The sequence below is a fragment of the Phacochoerus africanus genome, chromosome 2 (assembly GCF_016906955.1).
Source record: "Phacochoerus africanus isolate WHEZ1 chromosome 2, ROS_Pafr_v1, whole genome shotgun sequence".
Lineage (NCBI taxonomy): Eukaryota > Metazoa > Chordata > Mammalia > Artiodactyla > Suidae > Phacochoerus > Phacochoerus africanus.
Genome location: NC_062545.1, coordinates 186,745,338 through 186,761,084, shown reverse-complemented (window position 1 = coordinate 186,761,084; position 15,747 = coordinate 186,745,338). Strand labels below are relative to the sequence as shown.

The window sequence follows — 15,747 nt, the reverse complement described above, 5'->3', positions numbered from 1 at the left end:
ACCCATAGCTTTGGAATTTCCATATGCTGCGGGTGCAGCCCTAAAAAAAAGGGGAGGGGGGGGGCAAAAAAATTTTTTTTTCTCTTCATCTTTTTGAAGTGTAGTAAATATACCAATTTCCTAATTTTAAAATATTCCAATATAACTAGTTTTAATACTTTAGGAAATTATTCTTCAGGAATCCTAAGGTCTTTTGTAACTCTGGCTCTATTTTTCAATTTATTTACTTAGATTGAAATTATTTGCATATAAGCTGTTGGATGAGAGGTCATATTGAAGTAATGTGTTTCTTAATTTTGGTAGATACTTTTGTCAATACTTTTGTCAGTGCTTTAAGTGCTAGATGTTTATTTTCAAGGAGAAAGGGGCTATGTCCTCTTTAAGTACTAATCAGCAGAAGAGATTTTTTTCCCTATTATTTAATGGGGTCCACTAGGAAGATATTTGACAATAAACTTGATTTGCTGTCTAATATTCACATTCAAATGTAAATCTGTGACCTCAACTATTTTATCACCTCCCTGTCAATTTAGATATTTTAGTTTGTGGTTTTGGGTTGTTTCCTTTCCTCTAAGCAGCTGTACCTCCATGGACACCCAGGAATCACCTCACTGCTATGACATGGCTCCTTGCGATTTACTCCACAAGAATCCTAGTGGTTTCTACGATTATGAGCTCATTGCTGTCTGTTATACACCCATCTTGGCACTTATGAGTAGAGAGATCATGGTTTTTGACCAAAATTGATCCTTTTGAAATTGTTTTAGTTATAGAACACATAGTTTATATGAGGCAACACAAAACAGAAGTCCCCCAAGAAGGCTCTTCTCATCCCATTTGTCACTTCCTAAAGGCAACTACTTCGAATGCCTAAAGGAGTCTTAGTGTGTTATTTATGGTCCCCTCTAAACAAGGTAGAGGATTTTTTTTCTTGAATTGTTCCTTTGCTTTACAATCCTTGGTTCTCTCTGCTCTTTCTTTCAGAAACATGTATTTTTCCCCTGGTAATTGGACTATTTTCTATTATTCTTTGCTATACTTGTCATTTTCTTCTACTTCCTGAATTTCTTCAACTTTCCTGTTGGCTCTCATGTTAATTCCCAAGAGCTCTTTCTCATTCCCCACCCCCCTTTTTAGGGCCGCAGCTGCAGCATATGGATGTTCCCAGGCTAGGGGTCCAATCAGAGCTATAGCCAATGGCCTATGCCAAAACCACAGTAATGCGGGATCTGAGCCTCATCTGCGACCTACACTGCAGCTCACAGCAATGCCAGATCCTTAACCCATTGATCAAGGCCAGGGATCGAACCCGAGTCCTCATGGATGCTAGTCAGGTTTGTTAACTGCTGAGCCACAATGGGAACTCCTAGGATTAATTTTCTTGGGTCTACCAAGTAATATCCCACTCATCCATCTACATTATGCTTCCAAAAATTTCTCGGTTTTGTTGTCTTTTTTTAGTTCCCTTTGTCCTTGAAAATTATATTTCAAAAAATAACCTTAAAAAAAAGAATGCTAGTCCTTGTATGTTCTACCTTTCAAAATTATCTTTGTTACTGTTTTAGTAGTGGGATGTCAAGAGGAAGCAGTTTAACGTATGCATTCAGTACTAGCTTTAATGCAAAGTCCCAAGCATTTGACTTTAACAAACATTGTTTTACAGGAAAAGAGGCTAATTGGTAGGAGAATAGGAAGAATTTGCACTGTCTTTCCAGTTACAATAAAAAATGAATGAAAGCTTTTTGCTATTGAGATGATTTCTCTAATCTTCTAGGACTTTCTTCTGAACGTCTTTCTCAAAGACTGGGAACACCTAAGTCTGTCAGCAAAGCTGTGGCTGAGGGCAGGGCTGAGATGGGTCTTCTGAAACAAACTACAACATCACCAGAGAATCCTCATCCTCAGAGTCCCAAAAGTGAACATATTGATAAGACTTTGATTTCAAATATTCCTGAAAACAGGTATTTTTTTTTTTTTTAAATAGCTATTCTTTTTTTTTTTTTTTTGGTCTTTTTGCCATTTCTTGGGCCGCTCACGTGGCATATGGAGGTTCCCAGGCTAGGGATCGAATCGGAGCTGTAGCCACCAGCCTGAGCCAGAGCCACAGCAACGCGTCTGCAACCTACACCACAGCTCACGGCAACGCCGGATCGTTAACCCACTGAGCAAGGGCAGGGACCGAACCCGCAACCTCATGGTTCCCAGTTGGATTCGTTAACCACTGCGCCACGACGGGAACTCCTGAAAACAGGTATTTATTTCATGTGTTATTAGTAAGAGTTTAACAGATGGAGACATTAAATACCATTTCAGATTGTTAACTTGGTTAAATATTCAAGATATATATTATTAAATTTCACAATGACCCTGTAACATAGGGGCAATACTGCTCTTTCTTTCTCGTCTTTTTAGGACTGCACCAGTGGCATATGGACGTTCGCAGGCTAGGGGTCTAATCAGAGCTTTTGCTGCTGGCCTACGCCAGAGCCACAGCAATGCCAGATCCGAGCCATGTCTGTGTCCTACACCACAGCTCACAGCAACGCCAGATCCTGAACCCACTGAGCGAGGCCAGGGATCAAACCCACAACCTCATGGTTCCTAGTCAGATTTGTTTCTGCTGCGCCACAACAGGAACTCACTCTCTTTCTTTCTTCCTTTCTTTCTTTCACGTGCAGTTTATGGAAGTTCCCAGGCTATGGCTTGAACTGGAGCTACAGCTGCCAGCCTACACCACAGCCACAGCAATGCTGGATTCTCTCAACCCACTGAGCAGGGCCAGGGATCGAATTGAAGTCCTCATGAATTCTAGTTGGGTTCATTGTCACTGAACCACAATAGGAACTCTTTTTTGCTTTTTAGGGCTACACCCATGGCATTTGGAAGTTCCCAGGCTAGGGGTGGAATTGAGAGCTGCAGCTGCTGGCCTACACCACTGCCACAGCAACACAGGCAAGCCACATCTGTGACCTACATACACCATAGTTCACAGCAACACCAATCCCTGACCCACTGAAGAAGGCCAGGAATCAAACCCGAATCCTCATGAATACTAGTTGGATTCCTTTCCACTGCACCACAATGGGAACTCCCCAATACTTCCGTTTCATAAATGAGGAAATTAATGCTTAAGATTCCAGATTGGTAAATGGCCATATTTGGATAGGCAAACTAAATTCTACAGAACTAAGAAGAAGCTCAACAGTCCTGCAATTTATTGCTTGACAGATCTGAGCTCAAAACCAGCTGTACAACCTTCTATGTAACTTAGGTACAAGTTTTCTTAACTCACTTAGCTTCTGTTTGATTATCTATAAAATAGTGCTGAGACCTCCCCAGAGTTATTGAGAGGTGGGCATTCTGTACCAGGCTTTATAGAAGATACCTTGAGATTGCTGACTTGACAGATGGCAGAGCAGAAAGAGGTAGCTAATGTGTACTGAACAATTATTATGGGCTGGGCATGGTTCTAAGTTCCTATCATATGATCCTACTATCTCATTTAACCTCAGAACAACCATGTGAGGTGCAAGATCCCTGTCTTTCAAAAATGAGAAAACCTGAAAAGTTAGTAACTTATCCAGGTCAGCTTACAGTTGTTGAGAGTGGATGCTGACTGCATTCTTTCTGCTACATAGTACTGCCTCTGCAAATGTGCATCAAAATTACCAATATAGTCCTTAGTTCTTGTTCATGACATGTAAATATACCAAAAATATGATAGGAAAAAGACAAAGTAGAAAATCAAATTGTAGTCTGGAGCCAAAAGAGTACTATTGGACTTAACTATTAATCTGGAGGTGGGACAGCATTGACTATTGAGTCAATGTAGCAGACAAGGCTGTCCAAAAATAAAGAACACGTGTGAATTGAAATAGGGGAAACAAATGAAAGTCTTTGTTCTTAAATATCCCATGGAACATGTTTCAAGATTTCTACTTTTCAGGGGTTCTTTTATGGAGCAGTGGGTTAAGGATCCAGTGTTGTCACTTCAGTGGCTTGGATCTCTCCTGTGGTGTGGTTTCAGTCCCTGGCCTGGGAAATTCCACATATCATGGGCACACACAGCCAGGGGGAAAAAAAAGAAAAAATCTAATTTTTAGCCTTTATGGAGACAAAAATATTTTAGGTGTTTTAGAAATCTATGGGTTATAGAATACCAATTTATTGTCTTTTTTTTTTTCTTAAGATTACACCTGTGGCATATGGAAGTGCCTAGGCTAGGGGTTGAATCAGAGCTGCAGGCCTATGCCAAAGCCACAGTAGCAACACCAGACCTGAGCCACATCTGTGACTCACACCACAGCTTGCAGCAACTGAAGCCAGGGATCAAACCAGTATCCTCATTGATACTAGTCAAGTTCTTAACTGACTGCCGAGTCGTAGTGGGAACTCCTTACTGTCGTTTCTTAAATGCAAGTTATTTTACTTTGTATATCCCGTAGTTCATTATCTTGAAGATCCAAAATTGTATTTAAATGATATTGCAAGTACTCATAAAAACTTTTTTACTTGATGTTCAAAAATAGCCCTGAAAGAGCATTTTACAAATAAACTACTTTGTACAATGTGGGCAAACTGAACCTGAAAACCAGAAAAATAGCATATATTAAAAAAAAAAAAAAAAAAACTCCAAGAGGTTGAGAGAGATTTCTAATAAAATGCAAGTTAAAAACTTTAGGATTAGAATATATTGTGCTAAAACTAACAAGTAAATATAGCCAACTCCAGCTATACAATAATTGAGTTGTTGCTTCAATCCCCCAGATGTCAGCTTTATCCTAACTTATCCTACTATATGGCTCTGGATTTGGCCGAGGTTCAAAAGATTGCCAGTGGACTGACCAGCATGGGACCAGGTTTATGAGCTTTCTGAGAAAAAAATATGTTTGGTTTGTAAGGCCATCCAGCAGTAGCTATTGTCCAGAACTAATCTATTTGTATCAGGCTTGATCTTGGATGAGGCTACATCTTTGATGCATAAAAGTCTCAAAACACAAGTCAAAAAATAGCAATATATTTAATTATCTGAGTACAATGCTGCTTTTTTTCTTTTTCAGGAAGAGCATAGTGAAAGATACTAAGTGTCCTGGATTACAAAATTTAATTGAAGTAAACCATGTAAGTCCTACTGTGCAATAGCTAAGCCCATAATGTTATCTGTTTATATCATTGTGTATAGTAACTCCATAAATAACCCCCACAATTTCCATTGGAAATCTAAATCAGTCATATAAAATGATAGTTCTTGCTACAAAGACCTTTGCTTTTTGGGTTTTTGTTTGTTTTGTTTTTTGCCTTTCCTAGGGCTGCTCCCGTGGCATGTAGAGGTTCCCAGGTTAGGGGTCCAATCGGAACTGTAGCCACCGGCCTACACCAGAGCCACAGCAACATGGGATCCGGGCCGTGTCTGCGAGTTACACCACAGCTCACGGCAACACAGGATCCTTAACCCACTGAGCAATGCCAGGGATCGAACCCGCAACCTCATGGTTCCTAGTCGGATTCGTTAACTACTGTGCCACGACGGTAACTCCTCAAAGGCCTTTGGTTTGTTTGAAATCATAGTGCCAATTTGTATGTCAACTCACATCAAGATTATTTTTGTAGGAGTTCCCATCGTGGCGCAGTGGTTAACGAATCCAACTAGGAACCATGAGGTTGCAGGTTCGGTCCCTGCCCTTGCTCAGTGGGTTAACGATCCGGCGTTGCCGTGAGCTGTGGTGTAGGTTGCAGACACGGCTCGGATCCCACATTGCTGTGGCTCTGGCGTAGGCCGGTGGCTACAGCTCCGATTCAACCCCTAGCTTGGGAACCTCCATATGCTGCAGGAGCGGCCCAAGAAATAGCAACAACAAAAACAACAAAAAAAGACAAAAGACAAAAAAAAAAGATTATTTTTGTAAATAAAGTTTTATGGTACCACAGCCGTAATCATTTGTTTTATCTGGCTACTTGGGAAATAGAATGGTAGAGTGTTCGGTGATGGTGGCAGAGACTCTTTAGCTCACAAAGACTAAAACATTTAGAGTTGACTCTTGAACAATGGCAAGAGGCACTAACCCTTTCCAAAGTCCAAAATCCACGTACAACTTAAAGTTGGTTCACCTTTATACTTGGTTCTTCCATATTTGCGGTTCTGCATCTGTGGATTTGATCAACTGCAGATCAAGTAGTACTGTAGTTCTAACACTGAAAAAATTCTGCATATAAGTAGACCCTCATAGTTCAAACCAATGTTGTTCAGGGATCATCTTGGCCCTTCACATGAAGTGTTTGCCAATCTCTGCACTGAAGTTTCTCTGGTACTTACTGAGAAACTATGCTTCAGTTATACTATTGCTATAGTATTATCTGATCTAATTGTTCAAGAAGCAAGTTAGTAGGATTTACAGTGTTCTTTAGCTTGTGCTCAGAATGCTATCCTTCTGTTATTTCTTACTTTTAATAGCAATAAGACATGTTTATTTCAATTTTGGATAATTAATAACCATTTTTACTTCCAGGATGTAAATAAGATAAACTTTGAGATAGATTGTTTACCCAGTGAAAGAATGAGTTGGGCTCTCCTTGCTGGCAAAGTGGCAGATGATGTTAACACTAACAAAAAGGAAGAAATTTCAGATGTGGAAGGAATAGAAGTAAATTCAGTTACATCAGAGGATATTTTGATGACTACCCCTGAAAAAAATACACCATCACAAAAAAATGTCTCACTGGAAGAGGAAACAAAAATTTCTCAGTCAGGTAAAGTCTTTTTAATGTATTTAAATGTGGCTTTGTTAAATAAATGAACTTGGACTATAGATTATTACAAACATTTCAAGATACAGTTTCTAAGAACGAAGGTTGAAAAATTGGATACTTGCAGTAAATATCTTATGAGAATTAGTTTTTATTTTAGTACCCTACTCTCCACCCCACACCTTTTGAGATAAACCTATTAAAAATCAGTAATCTGCATTGGATGTCAGTAGCATTTTACATTAGACCTAACTATTTGGGAACCTTTATTAGTTCTATATATATATTATTCATTATTTTATATATATATAATCATTCATTGTTTTATATATATATAAAATCTTTTTTGTTTTTTTAATTCAGTGAATTTTATACTTATTTATCATTGTACAACCATCGTCACAACCTAATTTTAGAATGTTTCCATTGCAAACCCCCAGTCTACTACCCCTCCCTACTCTCTACCTGTCCCCTTTAGAAACCATAAGTTTTTTCAAGTCTGTGAGTCTGTTTCTGTTCTGCAAATAAGTTCATTGCATCCTTTTTTTTAGATTCCATGTGTAAGTGGTATTATATGATGTTTATCTCCAACTGTCTAACTTCACTTAGCATGAGACTTTCTAGGTCCACCTAAGTTGCTTCAAATACCATTATTTCATTCTTTCTTATGACTGAGTAATATTCCATTGTTTATATGTACCACATCTTCCTTATCCACTCCTCTGTCAGTGGACATTTAGGTTGCTTCCATGTCTTGGCTATTGTATATAGTGCTGCAGTGAACATTGGGATACATGTATCTTTCTGAGTCATGGTTTTCTTTGGATAGATGCCCAGGAGTAGATTGCTGGGTCATAAGTATTTCTATTTTCAGTTTTTTGAGGAACCGCCATACTGTTTTCCATAGTGGTTGCACCAATTTACATTCCCACCAACACCCTTTCCAGCATTTATTATTTGTAGACTTTTGGGTTGATGGCCATTCTGGCTGGTGTAAGGTGGTACACTTTAGTAGTTTTGATTGGCATTTCTCTAATAATGAATGATGTTGAACATATTTTCATGTGTTTTTTTGGCCGTCCGTATGTCTTCTTTGGAGAAATATCTGTTTAGATCTTCTGCCCATTTTTTGATGGAGCTGTTTTTTTGATATTGAGCTGCAGGTGGTGTTTATGTATTTTGGAGCTTAATCCCTTGTCATGAGCTTTATTTGCAAATATTTTCTCCATCCTGTGAGTTGTCTTTCATTTTGTCTAGGGTGTCCTTTGCTGTGTAAAAATGTTTAATTAGGTCCCATTTGTTTTTTTGTTTGTTAATTTTTTTTGTCATTACTCTAGGAGGTGGATCTGAGAAGGTAATTGCTGTGGTTTATGTCAGAAAGCGTTCAGCTTGTGTTTTCCCCTAAGAGTTTTATAGTATCCAGTCTTATATTTAGATTTTAATCCATTTTGAGTTTATTTTTGTGTATCATGTTATGTCTAATTTCATTCTTTTACATGTAGCTCTCCAGTTTTCCCAGCACCACTTATTGAAGGGGCTGTCTTTTCTCTATTGTGTATTCTTGCCTCCTTTGTTGTAGATTAGTTGACCATAGGTACATGGGTTTATTTCTTGACTTTCTGTCCTGTACCATTGATCTATTTATTTCAGTTTTTGTGCCAGTACCATGCTGTTTTGATGAGTGTAGCTTTATAGTATAGTCTGAAGCCAGGGAGCTTGATTCCTCCAGCCCCGTTTTTCTTTTTTTTTGTCTTTTTGCCATTTCTTGGGCCGTTCCCATGGCATATGGAGGTTCCTAGACTAGAGGTCGAATTGGAGCTGTAGCCGCCGGCCTATGCCAGAGCCACAGAAATGCAGGATCCAAGCTGTGTCTGCAACCTACACCACAGCTCACTGCAACACCAGATCCATAACCCACTGAGCAAGGCCATGGATCAAACCTGAAACCTCAGGGCTCCTAGTCGGATTTGTTAACTACTGAGCCACAACGGGAACTACCTACCTCCATTTTTCTTTCTCAGGATTCTTTCAGTGACCGATTGGTTGTTTGGTAGCATGTTGTTTAGTCCCCAAGTGTTTCTGTAAGTGCCTCTCCTACCGTCTTGATATGGCTTCTTCTTTGTCTTTGGGTGTAAGATATCTTTTTTGGTAGCTCCCAGTCTGTTTTGTTGATGTGATTTATCAGCAACTGTTTGTAATTTTGGTGTTTTCATGAGGAAAGGTGAGCTCCATTCCTTCTACTGTGCTCTCTTTGGATCCTTCATTATTTGTGGAGACTCAGAAATAGAGAAATTCCTTGGAGTGTTTTAAGTTCTCTTCTTTTCCATTAAACGTCCTCAAACCTTTCTTTAAAATACATTATTTTTCTTCCCTAATCCCTATTCCTACCTACTTTGTTGCAGTTGTTCTTCAACAGGAAATAGCTCTTGTATTTTTGTTACAATGTGTGATGATTTCACCTGCTACTCCATGGTGCTATTCTGACTGGGGCCTAGGGCAAAATAAACATAATCTTGGCCAGATATTTAATGCACTCCAGCTATTTTGTGCTACTAGCATCTTTTGGGTACATTTTAATTACAAGCGTGAGGAGTTCCCTTGTGGTACAGCAGGTTAAGTGTCAGCATTGTCACTGTTGTGGTGTAGGTTCAATCCTTGGCCTGGGAGATTCCAAATGCCATGAGTGCACCCCCCAAAAAAATTAAATTAAGTTACAAGCATGATATTTGTTTATACAAGACTTGTTTTGGGGCAGGGGGCTAGGGGTGCACATCTGCAGATTCCAGAAGTTCCTGTCCAAGACCAGAGATTGAACCCAGGGCCACAGCAGTGAAAGGACCAAATCCTAACCACTTGGCCATCAGGGAACTCCTATAGTAGATTCTTTTGATACTGAAATTAAGGATGAGAAGTTTCAAAGATAATTTAACTACAGTTAAAAAATGTGATAGTAGGGAGTTCCCATAATGGCTTAGTGGTTAACAAACCCAACTAGTATCCATGAGGATGCGGGTTTGATCCCTGGCCTCACTCAATGGATTAATGATCCAGCATTGCTGTGAGCTGTGGTGTAGGTTGCAGACATGGCTGTGATCCCAAGTTGCTGTGGCTGTGGTGTAGGCCAGAAGCTACAACTCTTATTCACCCCCTAGCGTGGGAACCTCCATGTGCCTCGGGTATGGCCTTTAAAAAAAAAAAAATTGTGCTAGCATGAAATGACTCATATTTTTCTTAGCATTTGATACATGGAAATTTTCATACCTTTCAAGGCTTTGTTCATCTCTAACAACCTTTGCGTGTGTGTGTGTCTCCAAAGTGTGTGTAGTGTTTTTATTGGGATGGTTTTCCATTCATCTTGATTCAGGGTGCTTTTAAGTGCTGCTTCCACCTGAAGGAGCATCCTTCTGTGAGCCGGCCTTTTCCTTCTGTGGGTTAGCAGAGGACAGTGAGTAGCTAGCATACAAAAATACTGTTTGTGCATGGCTAAAGACTGATTTTATAGCATCCTGGGCCTTTCACATCCATAACATAGGAATGGGGCTCTGCACCAGACACTTCTTGTGTGTCGTCTTTTCTTCTGGAGAGGGATGGAGGAAATCCTTTGCAAGAGGCGTGTTCTCATGGGGAGGTCATCACTGCCAGAAAGACTCTAGCCACCCTTAAGTGCGAGAATATTTCTTACAAAGTTAAAAATTATTTTAAACAAAATCATTTAAAATGCAAACAAATTTTGTTTTTCAGTACTCTTTGACAATAAAAGTCTCACTACTGAATGCCATCTCCTTGATTCAGTAAGTTTTCCAACTTTATCTGAAAAGTTCTTTATATTCTGGATTTATTTTATAAAATGATTATTGCTTTTCAATTTGTGTGCCTAGTTTAAAATCTACGTTTTGTCATTGTTTTATTTACTCTGAAATCCACTTTTATTCATTTTTTTCTCAAAATGAGAACTGTTTATATACTTTATTATAGTATGCTTTAGTATTAAACTCTGAAGATTTAATTCTCCGTATGATTTATGTATCAAATTTTTGACAAATTGGTTGAATACTTGAATATCTAATATGTAGCTTGGATTATGCTGGGTATTTGTCAGTAATGCAAGCAAAATAGATGGCAACGTTTCTACACTTTTGAAGCATACAGTTGGGGAGATAATGTCCATTCTACTTTCAGCCATCATTGATTATTCTTTTACATTACTATATTTGAGTCCTGCTATTCTCTTTGGAAGTTCTCCAGCCTTTCCTTTTGGTGACTTTTTGCTTCCAAATCTAGTTCAAACATCAGCCCATCTGTGAAGTCTTCCTATAAAAGATCTCATCTCATGAATGTTAATTTCTATACAGGCATAGGTGCACAATGTGCACAGCACACACATTTAATCTCTTATGAAGATTATAATATGAATAGATGATACCTTGTTCCTAAAAAAACATATTATAATTTCAGGAATTTACTTCCCTCATTGACCACAAATTCCCTCTTAGGCAGAACTGTCTGGGTCATGTTCATGGATGCTGGCACTGTGGCACGAATGGAGTAGGGCTCTCTTGCCTACTGAGTGCTGATGGTGTTGGTTTTCAGCCCTACTCCCATATATTTTTTATTTCAGTGATCTGGATTAGGACCTTCATCAGGCGATTCTAACATGTAACCAGGGTCACAACTCTGTTTTACAGCCTTACCTTGAAATTTTCCACAGTCAGTTTCTAAAATGAATCAGGATGACCTTGGTTTGCTAATTCAGAATGTAAAATAGGAGTTCCCGTCGTGGCGCAGTGGTTAACGAATCCGACTGGGAACCATGAGGTTGCGGGTTCAGTCCCTGCCCTTGCTCAGTGGGTTAACGATCCGGCGTTGCCGTGAGCTGTGGTGTAGGTTGCAGACATGGCTCGGATCCCGCGTTGCTGTGGCTCTGGCGTAGGTCGGTGGCTGCAGCTCCGATTTGACCCCTAGCCTGGGAACCTCCATATGCCGAGGGAGCGGCCCAAAGAAAATAGCAAAAAGACAAAAAAAAAAAAAAGCATGTAAAATATTCACTAAGGCAAATGTGGGCTCAAGTAGCAACAATTTTTGTTAACCTCATGAATCCTGGTGAATGCTTAGCTTCATTGTGCCACTAATTCCTTGAGGGCCTTGTGTATTGTATTCAGTTTTCTGAGCTGCCCTGCATCTCAGGAGCAGAATGAGGTGTGTTACTGTGACCACACTGTTCTTTCTTGGTCTAATCCTCCTTTGAGCATAGACTGAGACCTAGAGGGACAGAGACTTCAGCATAAGACTAATTTATATAAACTTGATTAAATCTTCTCCCCAGATCTGAACTCTAAATGATTGGTTCTGATAATATATGATAAGTAAATCTGGAAATAAATGAATCATAGTGTTCTCTTTTAGTAATGTGATTAAAACTGCTTCACAGTTATCACATTATCTTGTTGATAAATCTTAGTATCTTATAATTCAGTCTCCCTATGATTTATATTCTACTGCCATAAATACTAGAATTTCAATTTTTGGATTTTTTTTTAAATGGATCCAACTATTTTATACCCACATTTCTACTTGGCCTATAGCATCATTTTAACTTGAGGTAGGGCTTGAGAGGGAACAAAGAAAATGTTCCCAGTAGAATCACACTAGTAAATGCAGTTATATGGCTTAGGATTTGTGGAATCTGTATAAGTAGTTTAGGATATGGCCTCAATTTTATGCCTCCTGCATGTGTTGCTTTAGTCTACTTACATTTTACTAATCATCTTTTAAGGCATATAGTCCTAAAATTCCTTGTCAATTAAAAAAAAAAACAACCTATATATTTGAAATTAGATCCACTAGAAAGTAGCATAATCATTGTCACTAATAATGCTATCATTATGTACCAAAAATGTCATTTATGTTATTAATTGACCCACTGTTAACTTGGAATGTTGAAAACTTAATTGGTGAAACTCTTGACAGTTACTTAGTGACTTCTCTACATTTATTCTCTAGCCAGGCCTAAACTGCAATCACACAGTCACTCAGGTGGAGAAGAGACATCAAGAATGTACCAGACACATTTCCTTTGGTGGTAACCTGATTACCTTTTCACCTCTAAGGCCCCTCAGTGGAGAACAACCAGAAGAAATCTGAATTTAAAAATAAATACAGGTGTTTTCTTCATGTTATCAATCCTGTGATATATTAGAATATTGAAAAGTTGAAGAAAATGTATTTTCTTTATGTTCACTTCTCTTCAACACATTTATATAGCATCATACAGTTGGCCCTCCATGTGCAGATGTAGAACCCATGGATACTGAGTGCCTACTGTGCGGGACTTGAGTATTCTCGAATTATGGTATCCCTGTGTGTGTGTGTCAGGGGAGTCCTGGAGCCAGTTCCACTGAGATACTAAGGGATTACTGGGTACTGTATTAATACGCAGTATTCATCAAAGTGTGTTTTAGATATGATACTGTTTTTCAAGGGTAGTTGGGATATTTTGTGTATTAACCATGCAGAATAAAAATGTATTTACTTAGTGCCTTGTCTCTCGTTTAAAATGTATAAGCTTATGAGTTCCCTGGTGGCCTGGTGGTTAAGGACTTGGTGTTGTTGCTGCTTTGGTAGGGGTTAGATCCAGGCCCGGAAACTTCCACACATGTGGCCAAAGAAAATAACACAGAGTTCCCATTGTGGCTCAGGTTGAGAACCTGACTAGTATCCATGAGGATGCAGGTTCAATCAATCCCTGGCCTCTCTCAGTGGGGTAAGGATCTGGCATTGCCACAAGCTGCAGTGTAGGCAGGCAGCTGCAGCTCCTTATTCAGCCCCTAGCATGGGAACTTCCATATGCTGCAGGTGCAGCCCTAAAGAGAAAAAAATAAAATGTATAAGCTTAAAGTTAAGTATACCTACTCAGAACTTATGAAAATTCTTTAGTTTAATCAAAATATAAACCTTTGAAAGAAATATTTGCATTCTTTTATACTTAATTTGAACTCTGTTTTTTGTATGTTTGTTTGTTTGTTTTGTCTTTTTGCCTTTTTCTAGGGCCGCTTCCCACAGCATATGGAGGTTCCCAGGCTAGGGGTCTAATCGGAGCTGTAGCCACCGGCCTACGCCAGAGCCACAGCAACACGGGATCCGAGCTGTGTCTGCAACCTACACCACAGCTCACGGCCAATGCCGGATCATTAACCCGCTGAGCAAGGCCAGGGATCGAACCCAAAACCTCATGTTCCTAGTCGGATTCGTTAACCACTGCGCTATGACGGGAACTCCTAGACTCAGATTTGTTGATGTTCAGCAGCTCTGCATATTACATTTTCTATATTGAGTTTCTTTAGATAAGCTTTCTGGATTCTGAAATCAGTTTACATGCTGCAGTTTCAAACTGTTAAATTATAAGAGGTTCTAATTAAATCCTTGTCTTTTTCTTGTCATTTTCCCCTTGATCTGACTAACAACCTTTGAAGGAATTCCCTTAAAGGGAATTATATCAATCACTTAATGCATTTGAAATATTTTCTCTTTTATAAAACTCTTAACTATAGGATTGTAGTAGACAGCAATCAGAATAACAGAGCACTCAAGATGACTCATAGTAGCTAAAGCATGTAACCAGATCTGGGTCTATTTATTTCTGCTGCACAGGAGGTGAGTATTGGAGGTATTCATCAAACAAGCATCAACTTAATGGATAATCCTTTAAGATTAGGGGTTTCCACATGAGAAAAGAAAGCACATCTGCTTTTGTAGTCAAAGGAAAGTATGTTAGGCTTGTGGAAAATACAGTATTTATTATCAAGACCATGTGAGCAGTTAGGAAGCTATGTAAGGTGCTGGCTTAGAAGAATATTCTCAGAATACCTAGTCTTAACAAAATATAAAATCAGCTTTAACAACTCATTAATAGATAATTCAAACAAGGCATATAGAGCAAAGAAACATTTTATGTAAAAGTTAGGATTTTCTAAGGGCCTGGGGCCATGAGCATGTAAAAGAAATTAGTACAAAGCAGGCCAAGACTTAGCAGATCCTTTTATAAAGCAATATGCAACATATTAGTAAACTAATATTTGCCCTCAAGGATAAAGTGGATGAGAATAAAACAATGTCAGTAAACATGATTTTTTTGTGTGTAAGTTTAATAAGATGTACTATTGAATCATTTAGAAAGCTTCTGGCTGTTAAGTAATAGTAAACTATACTCAAATTGGTTTACCAATAAGGAAATTTTTTTTTTTTTCAGTTGCACCTGCAGCATATGGAAGTTCCTTAGCTAGGGGTTGAATCCGAGCCAGAGTTGCAGCAACATTGGATCCTTCATCCACTGCACCAGGCCGGGAACCTACACCTGGAATCAAACCAGCGCCTCCACAGAGACAAGCCAGATCTTTAACCCACTAACCCATAGTGGGGAGCAGAAATAAGGAATTTTATTATTTCACAAGTTGTCAGGGTGATTTCAGGCACTTTACAGTCAACAAATTAATAATGGCATCAAAGACCACCGTCTGTTTATAGTTCACTCTAGCATCCTTGGTGTTGGCTTCTCTAAAGGGTCATAAGATGCCTGCTAGTTGTAATCAGAGTTATGTCCTTCCTTTTATTCTGGTTAGGCCAACTAATGCCACATCTCCATCTGTAGATCAGTAGGGGGTTTGCTTAAACTAATCATGATTTCCTGTTTTATCTGGGATTGTACCTGGATAAAACCAGGACTGTTAAGCAATAAGGTGGAGTTTCCATCGTGGTGCAGTGGTTAACGAATCCGACTAGGAACCATGAGGTTGCGAGTTCGATCCCTGGCCTTGCTCAGTGGGTTAAGGATCCGGCATTACCGTGAGCTGTGGTATAGGTCATAAACACAGCTCGGATTCTGCCGTGGCTGTGGTGTACGCCAGCAGCTACAGCTCTGATTGGATCCCTAGCTTGGTAACCTCCATATGCCGCAGGTGTGGCCCTAGAAAAGATAAAAAGCCAAAAAAAAAAAAAGAAAAAAAAAGA

General features: G+C 39.1%; 1 protein-coding gene and 1 pseudogene across 3 annotated transcripts in view; one reads left to right on the top strand and one right to left on the bottom strand.

Annotated features, from left to right (window-relative positions):
- DLGAP5 (DLG associated protein 5) overlaps window positions 1–13,284 on the top strand; it is a 49,510-nt gene extending 36,226 nt beyond the window's left edge. For 2 of the 3 annotated variants that reach the window (XM_047767397.1, XM_047767398.1), the window contains 5 exons: window positions 1,775–1,961; window positions 5,061–5,121; window positions 6,507–6,747; window positions 10,486–10,535; window positions 12,745–13,284. In XM_047767397.1, the coding sequence (XP_047623353.1) occupies window positions 1,775–1,961; window positions 5,061–5,121; window positions 6,507–6,747; window positions 10,486–10,535; window positions 12,745–12,885 (680 nt within the window). In that variant the 3' untranslated portion in view covers window positions 12,886–13,284. The remainder of the gene's footprint in view (window positions 1–1,774; window positions 1,962–5,060; window positions 5,122–6,506; window positions 6,748–10,485; window positions 10,536–12,744) is intronic. The other variant, XM_047767399.1, reaches the window with a different exon arrangement.
- LOC125121447 (40S ribosomal protein S27-like) lies at window positions 10,054–10,367 on the bottom strand (annotated as a pseudogene).
- Window positions 13,285–15,747: the final 2,463 nt, after the last annotated feature.